Genomic DNA, 19,620 nt, shown 5'->3' on the forward strand with positions numbered 1-19,620 from the left:
GTATATTACTTTAACCTTTTCATTCTTCAGGTGTGTCCCCCCCCCCCCCCCCCAGGTTGGCCATATTGCTCTGCGTCTACTTGATCAGGCAACTTAAAAAGCTTAAAGTACAGTTAGACCTCTTGCTACAATTTTTTTTCTTTGTGCTCCCCAGCGATCAAAAAAAAGTCAGCTTCACAAATGACACCTCCTGAAGTGCGATGTTTCAAATGGAAGAAAACCAGACAGGCCTGTACCTGACATGCTGTGGTATCCCTGTGTGCACTGTACTCTACTTCAGAGAAAATATTTGGGGCCACTGTGGTCTTTCTGATGCTAGTGGCTGGTCTTCCAGCGTCCAATAGCCATCTTCAGGGTGTGGTTAGGGGTGAGCAGTGTGGTCAGCAAGGGGAGGTTGGTCATGGGACTGGAGCGGTTCTTGGTGTTGATCCAACTCTTGATGGCCTCTCTTTCATAGGAGTATCCATCTGTCGGGAAATGGCCACAGCATACTTACTTAATATACTTAGATTACACAAACAAATACAAGCAAAGTCATTAAGACTGAAGACAAAAGAACAACTTGGCTTCCTCCCACAGTCCAAAGACATTGGTGATTCTAAATTGCCCGTAGGTGTGAATGGTTGTTTGTGACAGCCCTGTGATGAACTGGGATCAGCTCCCTGATAAGTGTTTCAGTGAAAATGGACGGAGGTATTTTTGCTTACCAGCAGCAATGACTGGTTCCCTCATCAGCTCTCTGGTGATTGGACAAAGGAACTCATCAGGAATGCCTGAACACACTGAATCACTCTTCAGCTCCTCCACCTTCCTCACGAGTTTACTGCGCAGGCCAACTGACTCTACACACGCACGCACGCACGCACACACACACACACACACACACACACACAAACACACACACGAGAAGGAGAATAAGCAGACTGTGTGATCTCATTTAAAACAGAAAACAACTGGAGCATTCGTCGGAACAAGGTGAACTGGCGCGAACACTAACGTACACAAAGTATCAATATCGAGGTTTCTGGATGTTTGTTATTCAGTGTTTAACACTTTTCACTCTTGGATGGCAAATGTGAGCGTGGGTGAGAGTGAACATGGTGGGAGCAGATCATGTCTGCTGACTGACTGTCCAATTCAAAGTTGAATACAAAGCAGGCGCTGCAGGGCATTTTAATTGAATCGATTTGAATTTGAACACTGTTTTAATAACATTGTTCAGTAGAAGGCCGTCTGAGAAATTAGACGCATTAAAGTTTTATGATGAATGATCTCATAAAATTAAGAGCCAACTACAAGCTGAACACAAGCACACTTTGTAGAGACTCCCCGATCATCTTACTGGTACACTAGGCTTCCTTTTGTTGTGCTGCCTCTTTGGAAAGAAAGCACACTTTATTGATTTCACTCCCACCCTGTTTCTCCATCTTTCAGTGCAGCAGATAAAACAAGTTGCTACACAGTTGCTCTAAGTAAGTTCTGCAAAAAAAAAAAAAAAAAAAAGGTGGGATTTTATGCTAAGTTACCAAAAACAGAACAATGTGAACACGAGCTGTCACGGCGCTGAAGCTGTGTAAACCAAGGAGTGATTGACAGCGACTGTGGGATGGAAATGACGGCATGGCAATACAACAAACATGCTGACAACTACATGACGAATACCGGACTAGCTGGTAGACTGACATCAACAGCACAACGCTCCTGCTTTAAATCGTGCAGAAAAAAAAAAGAAAAAAAAAGCATAAATGCAAAGCCCAAAGATTAAATCCTCAAAATGTTTCAGCTAAACGAGATAATGAACGAGAAGAACTAATGATATTAGGAGTAAATCCACTTTATACCTTATGAGAAATGCTGTTTTAGGGATTGGGTTGTGTAACTCATGAAGTGCTCCAGATTAAAGTCAGAAAAGCTGAGTACTTTTCCAGTGCAGCCTAATATTATGTAATCTTGCGGAGTAAACCCCCCCATCAGCATTCATTTATTCCTTCACCCTTACTTTAATTCAATGTGTCGCCTTTCATCCATGTAAATAGGTAATCCACACACGTCCATGTTCATTCTCACAAGAGGTCAAGCGTGTAATACTCATAAGACTGGGTTTATATTATTATTATTTTGGACAACTATTAGGACGAGAAAACGAGGGACCGAAGAAGAAGAAGAAGAAGTGGCATTGCACCCGCTGAGTGTTGAGTGTGTCTTTCCTCACCTATGTGCAGCTCTGACGCCAGTGTTTCCTTGGTGAGATTGAGCAGCTCTGTCCCGTCTATGTTGTTGGCTGCGAATTTCTCCACCAATCCCTCGAGGCCTTCCTCCACCAGCCACGCTGACACATCCTCTTCCGACCAATCGCTGACCAGCAGCTTCGACCGGCCCGCTGAGGTTCTCCCTGAGAGGGTGAATCAAAGTGAGACGGTCAGACCCTGACAGCTGCGGCACCTTTTGAAAAATGGCCAAATATTCTCAGCGCAACTATCCTGGAATCCTGCAGACTGATTATTGATTAGGGAACTGCGGCTACAAGGCTTGTAAACTAATAAAAATAAATGTCTGGAGGTTTCATCTGCATTTACATTGACGCTAGATGAAATTAAATTATCTGCACATATTAGATGAAGACTGGTGTGTGTCACATACTCTACCGTAGGGTATATTTTCTTCCTTCCTACCATCACTTGCTGTCAGAGCAGACTTCTCTGAAACACAAAAGAAGGAATAAGTCACTGTAAACATGAGCAATGCAATGCAATCTGTGAGCAAACGTGCGACACTTGAGACTGAAGGCTAATTAAGGAAAAGAAAGCACTCTTGTACACAACACCTGTGTCCTTCACCACAAGAATGAAAGCAGTTTAACACATGGCATCTCGACACACAGATGAAATAACAAAAGAAAAATAGCTATATTTAGCAGGAAAATGTTTGCAAGTTTGTCTTCAGTGACTGCTGTTATCTCTCTAACTTTCAAGTGTTATATAAAAAGGAAAAAGAAAACTAACCAGGCAACGACTTCCCGCCTTACGATTGGACACAAGGTGGACAAACACAAAAACATATTACAAGACAAATCAAACGTAAATAATCTTAAAAATATAGAGCTTCCGTTATTGGAGTGAAGTGGAGTGTGAATGTGTTTTTTTTCCCCCACCACAGCTGCTGCATCCATCCTCCAGCCTCCAGATGTTTACAGTCTTATCCATAGATCCTGTAGCGATCAGCGGTGAAGTCGGAGAGAAGGAACAGGCCGTCACATACCTGCAGCAGAGGACAGTAATCACCTGGAGGTTGGTTCTGTTAACAATGAGTTGTAACTTTCTCTGTGTAATCTCAGAAAGCTTAGTCCTAACGAAGCAAAGTTGGAGAATAATGTTTTTTTTTTATTAAGTTTAAAGACAATTGCGACTCTGTGAGGAAGCATGTCCATCCAAACTTCACAAACTCAAGTCAAAACCCTCAAATCATAGTCCTGAGTTTCACAGCTACAGTTCAGCTCTTACAGGGTTAAAAAGGTGGGGACTACGTCTCAATACCAGACCTAAATATGTAGCAGTAATGAAAGTGTTCTCCATCGGAGGGCGAATTCAGTGACAGCTTAAGACGTCAAAGGCTGCGCTAAGATCTAAATAAATAAATTGAAATCACATTTTCAGTAGATTCGAGAAAGTCAAGGCGACGTTAATGAGGACAATCTCTCAGCTGGATTGTTCATTGATGTTGATCCACAAAAGCTAGCTGGATTCAAACAAAGTCTCTCAAAACCTCCAAAAGGAATTCAGTGAAAGGCATGCGCAAGCCGAGCTGCGAGATACACTGTTATCAGTTTGTCTAAAGTCAAATGAGTTTCCTGGAGGTTTTTTGTCAAGTGTTGTGATTCACTTTTTTTTGCCATTTATCCACTTTTATCTCAACTTGCCGCATCTACTTCCACTTGACTTTCCAAAACGACTTTCATTTGCCCGACTGAAAGGAAGTGAGCTTTCTGCCTTTCAATCACAGGTGGCTTGATGGACTTAAATAGCTTGTAAGTGTGATCATTCAGCTGTGGCTTATATGTGCATGTATGTGTAGGGGGGGTGTTTTATGACCAGGCATGTTTTATTAAAAGGCATGTTTTATGACCACACTGCGTCATAGTCTTTTAAAAAGTTACTGTCTATTGAGGCTCTACCTTCCAAGTGATACAAATGATATCTTGTTGTAAAAAGCATCTAGTACTCTATGTTTCTATGACTGACAAATGTGGCATCTCATCATATTTGTCCAGTTATCTCTGAAAAATACTGAACAAAATAGGTAAAGAAATGCAAAATACACCATGTGGTTTACTAAATACACGATATAGGCAATATGGACAACATGAATATTCCCTGAATTATCACACTTCTCAGTTTCAATATGTTATTATAGTTCTATTTCCTTCTATTCTAACTTAAACTGTTAAACTGGAGGTTTAGAAATCTGATATGTCAACATACAAATATGTGAAAAACTATATAACATATTCAATAACAAAATCCAGTAAAAAAAAGTGTTTACCTCTCGTGTTTGTTCAGCGTGTAAAGCAAAACTGCATTTTTCTGCAAACAGACAAAGTGGAGAGCAAACCAAAATATGAACATTATCTTATGAATGCAGCAGTATGTAACTTGACTCTGTAGTAAAAACCTTTTGCTGCTACGTAAATCGATACTTACAGCATCATACACTGTAACGGTTTTGTCCACAGAGCTGAAGAGGAATAAAAAGATAAAACTATGTCAGCAATAACTAATCCTTTGGTACAGTATGTTCAGATTTAGTCACTCAGTGAGGAATAAAGCAATGCATGTCTCCCTCCAGTGGTTCCACTTGAGTACTTCACTCTTATATAGTATGAGCGGTGGCCTACTTAAGAGTACCAGGAAAATAATCTATATTTTACATCAATCTCTTGATCCTAAATAGATCAAGACTATTTAAGATCAAGAGATTGATGTAAAATATAGATTTAGCATATGGCTTCCAACAGGAATCAGCATGTTTAGAAATATTTTAAATATGTACATAAAAGGTGGTTTTGCACGTTTTATCCCATCAAATACAATTTGTATGTAATTTACAAGAACAGTTTCTCAAAGTGTGCCAAGAGATTTTTCTTAAGCAGTCATTAGTTAAAAACCAAATTAACCTTGCATGAAATGTAAATTAAAACGATCACAGTGAACATTTTGAATGCTGTTCAAAATGTGTTGTTTGTTAGAGGTGTGTTATCACTGGACTTTTATTGACCAGTGCTGACCAGGGAGTGGATCATTTGTATTTATGTAACAGTCCCATACGTACGTCTGTGTAAATTAAAGAATAAATATGTTTGTCAGACCAAAGAAGAAAGTGTTATCCGCCACCCAGCCAAATTTGAATGATTAAAAGTATCAACAAGTTTATGAAATTTGCTGTCAAAATCGGGTAAAAATGAAAAATATTCTCAGCTACAGGACTGTGGGGGCGTGTCAAGAAGCAATTTTGAAGTGACTGAAACGTGTCAGATGAGTTCAGAAAAAAAAATGGACTGAAAACTGGCTGATTTTCATACTGCACTGGTACAGACTTCAAGCTTTGTAAAATAAATGTAGAGTATATACAATGTGTATTAAGAGGCTAAAACATTCAAAATCACCCATACATTTCCTTAACCTTACCCAGACACAAGCAGCTGTCCATCTGAGGAGTAAACACAAGAGAGCACTGGAGCCGACTGGCCGGTTAACGTGTGCAGGAGCTGCATCTTATAGGCTGAAAAAGAGAAAAACAAATGTAGTTTTACACACAGAAATGAGTACTATGCTCCCTCTGACTGATGTTAAACTGACCAGTAAGGCAAAATGCAGGGACTGAGTGATGAATGTTTCCTTCATAAAAAAAAAACACATAAAACATTGAGCTAGACAAAAAGACAGAAAGGAAAAATAAGAGGCAAGCACAACAGCATGAAAAGCACAGACAAAAGGCAGCTTGTTTAAAATAAAATGTGCTTTCATTTGGCAGCCTCAGTGCTGATGTATTACAAACCAGTTAGACAAATGAAAGGTTGTGCCTCTGAGGGCTGTAATCAGACTGAAGGTAGGTGATTCAGAAACTGCACACGTCGATATTCAGCCTCAGACTTGTTTCTAGACGACGACACATTATGTACAACAACACGACCGCCTGATTCTGTGTCAGTAATTTAACAGTTAACTGAAACACAGGAAACAGGCGTACATGCGTGATCCAGGTTTACACTTTTAGCTGATATGAGGCTGTAATAAAAAAGATACGTCACTCTACCTCTAGAGCTGAACTTGTTAATTTCCCAGATCTTTAGGTGACTGTCCTGCCCACAGGACGCCAAACGAAACTGCACGACTTGACCGCCTAAAAGTCAGAAACAAAGGAAGGAAAAATATTGCACGATTCCCAACATCAGTCTTTTGCCAAAAACAACTTTTATAGACCCTTATTTTTCTAAATCAGTGGTTCTTAACCTTGTTGGAGGTACCGAACCCCACCAGTTTCATATGCTCATTCACCGAACCCTTCTTTAGTAAAAAATAAAATATGATTTTTTTTACTGGTGCACAAAATGAACCGTGCATTAACATCACCTTGTTCAAATAACAAAAGCAACACAGTGCATGAACTCACAACAACTTACCTCAGTGTGACTTCTGCTGTTGCCTTTGAGAGACCAGTTCAGATATGCGTGGCTTCACCTTGGCAAGTGCCAGCCTCATGTCATTTTCACAGCAAAGTCTGTTCCTTTTCTTAGTTTTTATGTCCAGCATCCTCAAAAAACGATTGCTCATAAAGATATGTTGTAACAAATGGTAAAAAAAATAATTCCAGGGCGGAGGCTCCACCGAACCCCTGAGACCAACTCACCGAACCCCTAGGGTTCGATCGAACCTAGGTTAAGAACCACTGTTCTAAATTGTGACTAAATATTTGCATATAGTTAATGTAATGTAATATTTGTAACATATATTTATGTACAAAAAAGGTATTAATCAGTATATCATTCAGGTAATCTACTTATGATTTCTTGAAACTCCTCACTAAGCCGTGTGTTACAGAGTAGTGATGATAAATACACAACAACGACACTCACCACTGAGGATGTTGGGAGCGAAGGTGCAGCAGGTGACCCCCAGGTCGTGGGCGTTTTTCTCTGCATGGAGCTGGTTCATGTCCAGGTCCCACAGACGCAGGTCTCCATAGGAGGAGCCGGTCATGAATACCTGACTGCAAGGGCTGAAGGAGCAGGCTACCATTGTTGTGTCATTCACTGCTCCGGTCCTTCACAAACACAATCAACAGCAGCTGCATGAGCAGGCACTTCTTTTCAGTTTTTATTTAACTTTATCGTAAAAAACAACACATGGAGCTGTCAGCTTTACCTGCGCAGCTGTTTGGAGGGGAAATCCCACAGTGCCAAAGTGCCATCAGACCCACCAGAAACCAGGTGCAGAGAGTCAGGAGAGAGCGCGCAGATCCTCACAGGACTGCGGCCAGGATGCTCCAGGATGGCCTCGATCTCACCCGTTACCATGGACCAGACCAACGTGGTTGCGTCGGTCGAACATGAGGCGAGGAACTGTCCGCAGGTGCTGAAGCAGCAGCAGTGGACGCTGTAGCCATGTCCCGACAGCGGTGAGAAAGGCAACTCGGAGAAATCACGGGTGTTGTACACCCTGAGAGTTTTGTCCCCGGAGCATGTGGCTAAGAGTTTGCCAGAGAAGGCACACCAGTTGACATCGTCTCGATGGTCTTGTAAGGTACAAATCAGAGACATCATCTGGACAGCCGGTCCTAAAGTCCACATGGAAGGAATGAGGAAAAAAAACAGAGAAAACTCTTGATTTAGATCTAAACATCTCAGAGTCAGGTTCACACAGATGTTATCTATCTATCTATCTATCTATCTATCTATCTATCTATCTATCTATCTATCTATCTATCTATCTATCTATCTATCTATCTATCCCTACCTTCAGCCATGGTCTTGTGCATTTTTTAGGAACTTTCTGGACTTGACATTCCCCCGTCCATCCACCAGATGCCCTCACCAGATTTTCCCACCTGCCTCCTACATCACCCTTCACAGTATTTATACCAGCCCAACTCCACCTGCTCATGGACAGGTCGTTAATGTTGCCTGGTGCCTTTTGTTTTCCAGCCACATGAACCTCAGCCCTATTTTACCAATTAATCAATACTTAGTGTCAACCGACTGTCAACTTAAGCACCATCGATTAAATCTCGATAGTCTGCCTTTTTCACACCCACTTGAGAGGTTTTACAAAACCTCATTGTGATTTTTCTGACATTTCATGACCATCAAAACAGGTTAAATAGTTAGTTGCAACGATACTAGGATTTAAACACTGTCCTCGATTGAAGGTGAGCTAATAATGTTTAACAGAGCTGGTCTAATAACATGTTAATACAGTTATTGCTGCTTGTTACTGTCTGTTATGGCATTCTCTATCCTTAGGTTACACGTGGTCACGTGTGGGCCTTGAGGTCCTCAGCAGTATTAGTTGTTTGGCTTTGGTTGAGAACAGTAGATGCCAGTCTATCTGAACACTGTGGTGACCAGGGTCAAAGAGACCTATTGCTGCTTTCCTAGACATAATAGATAGTTGCTGTTGATGTTCTAATCTGTGTAAACAGACATCAGTGTCTCCAGACTAGAATATGTTGACAATAACACCTGTATGAGTAAAAACATTCTCTTTGACTAATTCTGAGCGTATAGTATTTGTGGTGTTATCTTGGGGTTTAAAGTCTATCCACCAGGATGAGTTGGGCAGAATGTGAGACTGACTCAGGCACTTCTGATGAACTTTGAGAGTGTCTCTAATTCTCCTTCAGTAAAAACACTGTCTGTTTTTATTGCTCAGTGATTTTACAAGCTTGAAACTGAAGTCACTTCTTCAGGAAGTCAGATCTAAAGTCAGCCCAGTCTTTCTTCCTTCTGCTCAGGTCTGCAGCATCTGTGACCCTGGGTTAAAGTATAATAAATATCACAACAGTGATTCATGGCACATGTCAGAACTGTTTGTGCAGCATGACAAAGTTTACAAATGGATTAATAAAGTGAACAGCAGGTCAGGAAGCAGAAAGAATATTTTAGTTTTCCCTTTTTTAACTCTGGAAATGGAAACATCAGTTTCCATGCATGTGAAGCTGCACGGAAACTGTTGCTAAGGCTGGAGCTAGCGCTGCAGCAACTTTGAAAACGTGAAAAACAGAGTTCACCACAAACACGAAACACGGACACGAAGCAGCACGGACAAACAAACTAACAAACCCGGAGGGTAAATCAGGTTAAATCTCACTGTGGCTAAAGCAGGCACCTTTCGCCGTCGTGTTGTCTGTCACTGTCGCTCACTTCAACGTTGTTTACTTCCTCATTGAACAGCTGACCGTGACGTAAGGCGGGCTACGTCACCCGGTGTCATTAAACTGTCACGTGTCATGTTTTGTACATATTTTGTGGTTTATTAAAATCCATGTTTATATTTTATTTTGTGCATTTTGTGACTGAGATTCAGCTGAACACCCTGCATAATAAAAATAAAAATGGTTTGATCCAATGTTTCTCAAACTATGGTACAAGACCCACTGGTGGTACGTGACCTCCCTGTACAGGAGGAAATATATTTTTTAAATGAAATAACTTACGATACTCTCAAAATACAGAAAAGTTTCTAATGAAAATAAACTATTGGATCGCAGAAAATTAAATTTAAAATAGGTCTTGCCCATTGCACACATGCATGAGCTCAGATGTGACAAAAAGACAAGCAGAGGTGAATTAAGGAGTTCAAAAACTCTGCAATCGTGGCTCCAAATGATAAAAATCAGGAATAAAAGTGTGCAACAAATTAGCTCTGGTTCTAGAGCCAGTTTCATTAAGGATTCAACAGTCAATAAATAATGTTCCTATTAGTTATAATCCTGCCTCCTTTGTAAACTGTAAAACTGCTTTGTTTTCATGTCATAATGGTGATACTTACCATTCATAGGGTGTAAAAAGCTTGAGAAACACTGGTTTAAGCCGTTATAATTTATTTTGTGCATGTACTTTTCCTGCCTCACTGTTTGAACCTGTTGAGACCTCCAGGTGAACTCACAGATGCAAATTTGTCCTTCCATTTCAACATGGCGTACTCCATATCAGGCACTGCAGATGTGTCTATTATGTATGAATGTATCTTGATCTAGTAACTGTGATAGTCTACCTGTGAATGCGGCATGTAACCAATACACATGATGGAAAGTACCTTTATTTTCACTTTTTTTATGTCACAATTTTGAGGTAAACCTCAGAGGGGAAATTTTGTACTTCACTCAACTACATTTATTTTGCAACTTTAGTTGGTTTAGTTTAGTTTAAGACCGGCACTGACAATAAAATGATGATACATTTTCATACATTTAACTATCCAAAACTATATAAAGTCATTAAAAATAGCTCCATCTTGACCGGCTACAAGGAAAAGTACTTACTTATAGTAGTATAAGTACACATGCAGAACTTGTTCTTGGAATTTTCCAGTGTGGTATACTTTTATGTACTAGATTCTCTAAATACTTTTACCACAGCTGACTTCATGCATTTTAACTCAGAATCAGACTGTGGCCACAAATGCATGCATGATTTCTAATTTGAATATGTATCTTGGACTTATTTATTGTTATTTTTACTTACAGGTATTTATTTTATCCAGCTTGTGTACTAAGAGGGACTGTAACAAATGCATTTCCCTGGTGTGGGATCAAGTCTATCTTATCATATTTTATCATATCTTTAAAAAAACAGATAAAAGTAATCAACATATCTACCACAACACAGTTTATAAAAAGCACTCATGCGGGATGGAATTCAAATAAAACAAGTCTGAGTCATTTACGTTGAAAAACATCCTTTTAATAGGTCCGTGCCACACACTAGTGAAAAATAAAGCTCCTACAAAAGAATGATACTTTTATTCCACAATATCTTAAATAAAGTAACTTCAAGTACTCTTGACTTGGGTACAAAAAAATCTAGCTGCCTCCATCAGGCCACAACACACAGCAAGGTTCAACACAGTGGTTACAAATGGCCTTAGGTCCTCTGTATTGTGGCAGATTACGAGGAAATGCATCATGGAAGCATAAATGAATGCTTGTTGTTCCTTTTTTCTTTTTTCTTCTCTCTTTTATGGTGAGGAATGATTTCTGTGTCACTGTCCAACTTTGGAGGCCTTGTTGGATTGAAATCATATAAAAAAATAATGTTGTCATAAGAATGAAAACTAAAAACAATAACATCCCCTACATGCCCCTGTTGGAAGGGTAGGCACTACCAAGATTAAGGATACCACAGTGTTTGCAGAGGATATGTATATACTGTACAAACAATATTTATGATAATGTTTTCATCACGTTCACTAAAATAGAATGCTACAATCATTCTAAGGCATAAACAATATCTTAATATTCTTAAACAATTTTTACACATCGTTCCAAACAAGACATAATATTGACATTAATAAACAGTATATACACATGAATCACCATTGTCTAACTGTTCCTCTGCTGTTCCTGTAAATAAATGCAGTTTTACAGTTGGAACAAATGAATACAGTCCTCTGATGCCCCAAAGCACTGAACAGTGTAAACAGTTTTTTTTTTTCTTGGCTTTGTTTGATATTTGGGAGAAAAATTATAACACAAAGACACATTCCTTTTTTTTTTAATTCAAAGCAGTTCAGCTGATTCTTCCTTTTCATAGAAAATGAAGTGGACCTTGATTCATAAATAATTATTACAAAATTAAATACATTCACTATAATACGATTAAATAACAAAAGACTATTTACAAGTAGTGGAAAGTATTCTAGCGCAGACACATCAGTGACAGTTGAGGATTAATTCAGTGCAGTGTTCTGAGACAGGGAATGGTATTGCACTACGATACCCCATTTCTCTGGGACTCTTTGGGGCTTTTATCCCTGTTGTAATAAAATCCAGCGCACCTCATGTAACGACTGTTTTTTTTTTTGTTTTTTTTCAAGGTGACATCTCTCTTAAGTACACCGTGGGTTCCTTATTAAGAATTTGACTTCTTCTTCCATTATGCAAAGCCACATTCTCCATCAGAAAATAAAGACTAAAAGTAAAACCTGGTGCTCCGATATGAAAAGTTGAATGGTTTATGGAGAGAATCTGAACAGACAGTTTTAGTTTGTTTGTTTCAGAAGCTCCGTCCAGCGCTTCTCAAAGAACTTCCTCATGTTATGACCAGCTCGACCAATGTCTGAATTGTCTTCATTGAATTTTTCACAGTTATCAAAGACCAAGTTGACATCAATGATGAAAGTCTCCAGGTTTTGATACCTGAAATAAATAAAAAAAAAACATCTTACGGTGAGAAACATACATACACTGTGGTGTAACAAAAACATATTTTCTGAAAAACACCACCCTGACTTTAAATTCTTTACAAAGGCCCTGAAGGCTTTCAGTAGAAAAAGAACAAACAGAAGTGATGGGAACTTACTGGCTGCTCACAAGCTTCTCACGTATGGTGGAGAAGTCCATCGGTTTCTTGATGACCTTCCTGTAGCCAGGGACTGATTTCAGGTTGACAGGTGTGAGAAAAGGCCATGCATCCTGATGCCGTTCCAACTCAGCAAGGAGTACCCTGTTGAACGCACAAATACACAGACACAGTGTTAGACGCGGAGCAAAAAGTCTTTCACTAGGATTTATTCTTTCTTTAAAGCAGCTATAATCAATAGTTTTATATTAACAATAGATCAAATACATGTTGCGACAGAAAAATATAAATCAACTGTGCAGTTTTCCTTCAGCTCTACAGAGATTACTCACTTCTCTCTGTGTGCTGCACCAGGCAAAAAAAAAAGCTCTAAAAAGCCCTCTGTGCACTACCTGCTCAGCACCAAACAACAAAATTACAAAAACTGGCAACCAGCTGGTGAACATAGTGGAGCGTTTAGGAGCTAAAGAGACAGATACTTCCTTCAGGATTGGGTAGAGACCAAATACGGAGCAAAAAGAGTGTGAATTTCTGCTTTATATTCATCGGGTGGACACAAACATATGTCCACAGAATGATAATGTCTACTCCAGGTGTAAATAGACCTGCTAACAAGTCGCCATATCAAGTAGTCAGTTAAACTTGTTAAGCTTGTTTCTGTTGCCCCAAAGTGGTCACAAATCCAGTTAAGTCTAGATATGATATATGGTCCGATGTCCAATACCAACCAACACCAGACAAAACTAAACTAGGCTTATAGCTGAATAAAAAGCATTCATAAGAGATAAATGACTTTTAGTTTTGGTAGAAAAGGTCAATTTAATTTGTTAAAAATTGCCAGAAGATTTTCAGGCTTCAACGACAAATGAATCCTGTTGTATACATCAGCTCCTTGCAACTACTTGATACAGTTGCACAGTAGATGGCAGCTACTGTATGACTATTTAAAAGAAGGCGATAGATAAATGATGAATTCGACAGAGAGACAGGTATGAGCAAGCCAGAGGCACATACCTGCATAATCCCAGGTCCCTGTTGTTGTCTCTAGCCGTCTTGGCTCGCTTCACACACACAGGGCTCTCCTGATTGGCTGCTGGCAGAGCAGGTGAGCTCTCCTCTGTTTTTCTCTTCCTGCTGGTGTCTTTTGCTCCTTTCTTGGGTGTGCTGCTGGCGCTGGCCGGGTCGTCCTCCGACACTTCTCCATTACCTGCTTGCTTCCCGTTCTTCTTCGCCTCTCCACCTTTCTTACTGCCTCCTCCGCTAGATGCTACTTGTTTGGTTGGAGGTTTTTTGCTTTTGGGAGATGGACCACTTGCCTGCACAGAGTAAACAATGCATTATCTGAGGTTTGGTGAAATTAAAACTAATAGCGCTGTGTCCACTTGCACTGATTTATCAGAATAATATTGGCCTTTTCCAAACAGTTTCAGTTTATCACCAATATTATTTAGTTTCTTCCATGACTGCATCTACATAAAAATTAATATGAATGGAGAGTTTTATTGACACTTGATGGGATAAAGAACAAGACCAGACTGGAGGCAATAAAAGTTGAGAGGAAACGTAATATTAAATGTATAATCCTTGCAGTTGGACTTTTGTTGTACGTCGTGTTTTCATCTCTCACATCTCTCTACCGTCCACTTTTAAATAAAGGTAAAAAAAAAAAAAGCCCCAAAATAAAGAAAAATCAAATAATAATTGAGCATGAGAATGGTTGGATTTTAAGTACCGGTGCAGAAACACCAGTACAGAAATCACATACATAAAATATCTGTCTTGAATATTTTCCTAAACTTCAATATTACATTGGAATACAAGCTCAAAAGTAGGCTGTGGAGAGATGACCATGCATTACAAAAGGCTCTGTTACCTTGGATATGCAGGCTGGGCAGTACCAGTCTCCCTCAGGGATACTGGTTATTTTGGGTTTGTGACAGTAGGTGTGGCAGCCTTTGTCACAGCCATCACACAGCAGGAGGAGGTCCTCGTTATCCCCCTTCCTGCATATCTGACAGTACTAAAAAAAACAAGTACATCCATTACAATCAATCATAAATTTCCTGAATAGAATTTGTTTTTAATTAGTGGAGTGGACATCTATTTTATCGCCCACTCACCACTTTCATGATGGACCTCTCCCAGGCGATGGACTTCTGCAGTTGCTGGATACACATGGCCAACTGGGCAGCACTTCGCACTTCAGTCAGGGCCTTCCTCCACACCTTCATACCATGGGCCACCTCCTCCTCACCACTGGAAGAGGATAGAGAGGAACGATGAGAAACAGAAATGCACGCGTATACGTGAATATGTGGGCGTATTTGCAAATACGCGAAAGCGGTAAACTGTATCAGTTGTAACCAGCCGCCAACAAGACAGCAGACCATAAAGAGCTCCAGCTGTGCAGAGACAGGCATGAGGATTTCAGGGGGTGTAGGGCACCAAGGATAAGTACACACCGATTTAGTCATGTTTAGGGGACGTTCATGCAGAAAGAGTGAAGGAGTAAAACCTGCGGAAGTGTATGCTGTGTATAGTATGCCCATAACCAAGGTTACTGATGCACAACACCATGCAGATGACTGCAGAAAAGAAACAAACCAGTCAACCAGTAAAAAAATGCCTGTACAGGAAATGAAGCTGAGTGGAGTCCCCACTCCACCCAAAAAACTGCACAAGACCAAAGAAACAAATAAAAATGCAACAAGCCACCACAAAAATCTGCTGTGAAAGCAGCAAAGACCCTCACTGTTTGAGTAATATGGGAAACATAAAACACACACAGAGAGAGGAAAAGGGTCTTAGTGGGAGAGTGGGGAGCTTTGGTTGGAGAAATGACCTACCCTTCCCTGTCAGCACTAGTGGATGGGGCGGGGGCAGGGACAGTGACCGTACCCACATTATCCAGCCTGATCTGAATGGTGGTACCTAAGGGGCTCCTCAGGTACCTTCTCTCGATGTTTCGCTCCAGATCAGCCAGACGTGTCACTGCTATGTCCAACGGGTTGTCCGGGTGACGCATCACCCCGCCCTTCTCCCCCCTCTCCTCTGGATGCTCCTTGGACTCCTTGTCTCCCGCTTTTTCCGACGCTGGCGTTGGTTTGGTTGGGGGCTTGTGCTCGTAATACACCAGGTCCTCTCGCTCAGACTGTGGGTCCGGAAATGTCCAGCCCTGGGAGAGGAAATCATCTGTTCAGTATTTTGGCCTTTTACACTACTAACAAAATGTCTAGGGAGGTATTTGTGCTGCTGTGTTAGTATTTTACCTTGACCTGCAGGCTGGCAGCTGTAACCTTCCTCTCCAGTTCTTCTACCTGCTGTAGCACCGCAATGTCCATCTCCATCGCCTGCTCCTCAACACACCAGCCCCGTACTGACTCCACGCTGACCTGGCTCTCCTCCAGCTCATGCAGCTCGATCATGGCCACTGGATTGACATCATAACAAATTAGTCAGCTACAAATATGTACACAAAAACCCTCACTAATGTGGCAAAACATGCACAGATATTAAGTATTCAATGACCATCGTGGACATACTTCTAAGTTTGAGGAGAGCACACCAACTCGTCTTTTCACATGCTCTCAATTTTGTTCATGAATCTAAGCTACATACAGTGATTTACTGCTCAGTACAAGGGACACTTACCATCTCTGTGTTTTGTGCAGACCTGGGGGATGATCTCCATGTATTTCTGCATCTGCCTCTGGAGGCCCTTCTCTCTGATGCCTCGGCTATGTAGAGCGTTGACTAAAGCCCTCAGCTCCTCGATGTCAGACACCCGCCACCACCCTGTCAGCATCTCTGAGACAATGAGCACAAACAGGCATGTAAGCTAGAAGACACTGAACATACATCACTGTAAAAAAAAAGGTGCTTCATTCAGCTATGTTATACCCAAATGAAATTGCGTACAGCAGAGCAGAACGTTCCCTAATCCAATTATATTGGATTATTCAAGCAAGCAAAATCTTTTCAGGCAGGTGAATTCTTTTCAATTAAAAAATGAGGGTTGATTACAGCCTCTACTTAAATTTTTCTCAATGTTTTTTGGTCACTCACCCTCTGGAATAGGACGAGGTAAGGTATGGTCCAGGGATTTGGGCATCTCCAGGGCAGGAGAGGGCATGGATGAGGTTTTTTCAATACGAGGTAAAGGTGATTCACTCTTACTGGAGACACTTGCTGCTGTGTTGCCCTCCAGGGAGTGACCCGGCATGGGGCTGGGGCTGCTGCACAGAGGCAGGCTGGGACTCATCATGCCACTGGGCCAGCTTCCGAAAGAAACCCCTAGCAATGAACCACCTGACTTCACCTGGGGAGAAAAGAGGAAAAACAAAAGGGTGAGGGAGGTGGAGGCAGGGGGGAGCAAAATGGAGGGCTGACTGTTGAGGTGATCAGATGCCTGGCAAAAATAATTGCAAAAAATACATCTCAAATTTGTGCTTGACCAGCAGCCTCACCTGCAGGGCTGATAGTGGGTAGTTGAGGAGGCCAGCTGGGTGGTGCGGACTAGCAGAGGCTGAGGCAGCAGAAGGGGTTAAAGGCAGGGCAGGGGACGGAGGTGGGGATTTGGGCCTGGCTGGGGTGGAGGATGCCTGCGGAGACATACGAGGTACTCCTGGAGGAGTTGTGGTGATTGAAGCGAGGTCACAGGGACTGCGAGGGAGCAGACTGAACCAGTGTCCGCTCCTCTCAGTCAGGACTCTGAGCAGCTGGTCGTTGGCTTGGAATGTGAGGTGTGGAGATGGAGCAGGGGATGAGGTTGGAGGAGTGTTCCCTGGGCTTTCGCGTGGGGCTGGCAGGCACGGGACGGATAAAGAAGTTGAGGTTGGGGGGGTGACGTTTGTAGTGTCATTAGTGGTCACCATGGAGGGGGTTGTTGCTACTGCCGGCTCAGAGGTATTGTGACTGGGCGAGGATGATGTTACTGTGGTTGTGGCAACAGGAGTGCCCACGGGGCTGCCGTTTTGTCTCACATGGGGACTCTCCTTGTCCTCTGCATTCACAGTTTCTTTGCCAACGTCCTTGTTGACGTCCCGGAATGTGCACAGTTTAGTTACACAGCCTGGCTGCTGGTAGAAGAGGTTTTTCTTCAACTCATGCTCTTTTTCGTCCTCTTTCTGTTGCTCCAAGTCTTGTGTTTGGGGGCTCTGCGCATCAAGGTTGGTGAGTTTCTCCTTCTGCACCTCGACCTCCTGAGGTTCCTCTTTGACCTTGACCTCCTCTGCTGCTCTCCTCCTCCTCTGTCGCTCCTCCTCCAGCTCCTCTGGAGCTGCAGGGAAATAAGAGAGCGTACAGTTAATGTAGATCAAAACTCAACCGCTGTGGTTGATTACTCTGCAACACTACTATAATCTTGCTTTTATAAAATAAGCAGAGTTGTGTTATATTATTATAATTTACAGATGCAACCTGAAATTAGTCTTAGAGGATTAAGATAAAGTAAATCATCATCAGCATATCTTGCACTTCCAAAAACAGCTGATGATGCAGCTGAACAGATGCAAAGACATCATTTCCTCCTTCCTATTTCTGCAACATCGAATCTGTTACAATGGTTTATAATTTCCAGATATTTATTATTATTTGAGTGTGCATTAAATATTCGGTGCAATCAGAAGAGCAGACTAAAGCATCCTAATACAAAAAAAAAGCATCAACTACCTTCTCCACTCTCCATGGCTTCAATGAAGACACCTCCACAGTGGGGAAGTACCCAGTACCGGCGCCGGTAACGGTCCTGGCCATACATCATGGAGCGCAGAGAATGGGATATTTCAAACAGCTTTCTTCTGGTCTGATGATGTTGCTGCAATGATACAAAACATACTCTGTGATTTCTATACATTATTTTGATCTATAGACCTTCAGCCGAAACAAGACACATATGCTACCTAATGTCTTTCTGTAATCACTATGATATATTACAAGCTTTGTTAATGAGGTAATTTATTCAGCTAATTATCACCTTCATTAGCAATTAGCCTTATGTTCATAAAATGTGCACAACATGATTGTTTTTTATACATGCTTTATATTTAAGTATTTAGAGATTGTAGCTATTTTTATAAAATAATATCATTTATTCAATAATCTATTATCTAGATGGTAGGAGGTGTTTATGTTTATGTTTTGAATTAAATTGCATTTTAATCTTCATCTTTATCACAACATACAGTAAAGAGCTGCATAACAACAATAATAAGCCACGTTTATGTGATCTTCTGTGGTTTCCCAAGAGACTTTTTTATCTCACTGTGTCCTGTTTTTTAATCAAACATTATCAGTGTCAACCAACCACGCATTAATTTTCTGATGCCTTATAAATTTATGTTAATGGGTATTAACTTTGTCAAAGCACTTGTACATTTTAAAGAACAACACACCTTGGCTAATTTCTCGATCTGCTTCTCCAGCTCCTCGATGCTGGTGGCTTGATCAACTTCATCCTGACAGGACAAAATAAACAAAAGTTTGTGAGCAGCTTTTCAAAGTCAGTTTTACATCTACAGATGGATTTATCTTGTTTCTTTTTTTATACCTCATCATATGTCTCCACTTTTTTAACCTTCTTCATTTCTTCCTCTTCCTCCTCCTCATCGTCCTCTGGCTGGTCGTCACTGTCGTCATCATCGTCGTCATCATCGTCGCTGTCTCCACCCAGCTTCCTCTTACGTTTGGTGGCAGAGGATGGAGTGTAAACAGACTGGTTCTCTTCCACACCCATACTGGCCTCCCTCCGCCCAGTACGTTTGGCAAAAATAGTCCTCAATCTGCGTAAACACACACACACACAACGTTCAGCATGATAGTGTACTGAGAATTAAAGTACTACTTTTTAGGTTTAAAGAGAAACTTACTTCTTCAGTTTTCCCTCCATAATTATCTTGTCCTTCCTCATGTTTGCCATCTGATCCAGGCTCTTGTCAATCTCACTGCGAGAGGAAATGCATTCCCATCAGTATTTCTGACGTACTCAGAAAGTAATGACAAATATATTGAGTAAAAGGCAGATTAGGGAGGCTGGCAACTATCTACAG

At 41.2% G+C, this 19,620-nt stretch overlaps 2 protein-coding genes across 17 annotated transcripts in view; both read right to left on the reverse strand.

The window, feature by feature from the left end:
• Nucleotides 1-42: 42 nt before the first annotated feature.
• wdsub1 (WD repeat, sterile alpha motif and U-box domain containing 1) lies at nucleotides 43-9,465 on the reverse strand. Of its 5 annotated transcripts, none has more exons than XM_010729956.3 (13): nucleotides 9,381-9,465; nucleotides 7,419-7,830; nucleotides 7,130-7,317; nucleotides 6,310-6,396; nucleotides 5,682-5,775; nucleotides 4,698-4,731; nucleotides 4,540-4,580; nucleotides 3,152-3,258; nucleotides 3,003-3,020; nucleotides 2,673-2,699; nucleotides 2,213-2,392; nucleotides 708-842; nucleotides 43-467 (listed from the first exon to the last, which is right to left on the reverse strand). In XM_010729956.3, exons 2-13 carry the CDS (start codon nucleotides 7,814-7,816, stop codon nucleotides 316-318), a joined length of 1,461 nt encoding a protein of 486 aa, XP_010728258.3. In that variant the 5' UTR covers nucleotides 7,817-7,830; nucleotides 9,381-9,465; the 3' UTR covers nucleotides 43-315. The 5 variants fall into 5 exon arrangements, with proteins under 5 accessions (XP_010728258.3, XP_010728255.3, XP_010728256.3 ...); XM_010729953.3 differs by having other exon boundaries at nucleotides 2,646-2,699; XM_010729954.3 differs by having other exon boundaries at nucleotides 2,646-2,699; nucleotides 9,363-9,465.
• A 1,470-nt stretch (nucleotides 9,466-10,935) lies between these two features.
• The window catches only part of baz2ba (bromodomain adjacent to zinc finger domain, 2Ba), a 64,146-nt gene continuing 55,461 nt past the window's right edge, over nucleotides 10,936-19,620 (reverse strand). For 8 of the 12 annotated variants that reach the window (XM_019262333.2, XM_019262337.2, XM_019262335.2 and 5 more), the window contains 14 exons: nucleotides 19,441-19,515; nucleotides 19,122-19,353; nucleotides 18,967-19,029; nucleotides 18,245-18,389; nucleotides 17,041-17,852; nucleotides 16,640-16,892; nucleotides 16,226-16,381; nucleotides 15,844-16,004; nucleotides 15,421-15,749; nucleotides 14,695-14,830; nucleotides 14,448-14,594; nucleotides 13,589-13,890; nucleotides 12,575-12,718; nucleotides 10,936-12,411 (listed from right to left, as the gene is read on the reverse strand). In XM_019262333.2, coding sequence (XP_019117878.2) covers nucleotides 12,255-12,411; nucleotides 12,575-12,718; nucleotides 13,589-13,890; nucleotides 14,448-14,594; nucleotides 14,695-14,830; nucleotides 15,421-15,749; nucleotides 15,844-16,004; nucleotides 16,226-16,381; nucleotides 16,640-16,892; nucleotides 17,041-17,852; nucleotides 18,245-18,389; nucleotides 18,967-19,029; nucleotides 19,122-19,353; nucleotides 19,441-19,515 — 3,112 coding nt within the window. In that variant the 3' untranslated portion in view covers nucleotides 10,936-12,254. The remainder of the gene's footprint in view (nucleotides 12,412-12,574; nucleotides 12,719-13,588; nucleotides 13,891-14,447; nucleotides 14,595-14,694; nucleotides 14,831-15,420; nucleotides 15,750-15,843; nucleotides 16,005-16,225; nucleotides 16,382-16,639; nucleotides 16,893-17,040; nucleotides 17,853-18,244; nucleotides 18,390-18,966; nucleotides 19,030-19,121; nucleotides 19,354-19,440; nucleotides 19,516-19,620) is intronic. The other 4 variants (XM_019262343.2, XM_019262338.2, XM_019262342.2 and 1 more) reach the window with 1 other exon arrangement.

Source organism: Larimichthys crocea, chromosome VIII (assembly GCF_000972845.2).
Source record: "Larimichthys crocea isolate SSNF chromosome VIII, L_crocea_2.0, whole genome shotgun sequence".
Taxonomy (NCBI): Eukaryota; Metazoa; Chordata; class Actinopteri; family Sciaenidae; genus Larimichthys; species Larimichthys crocea.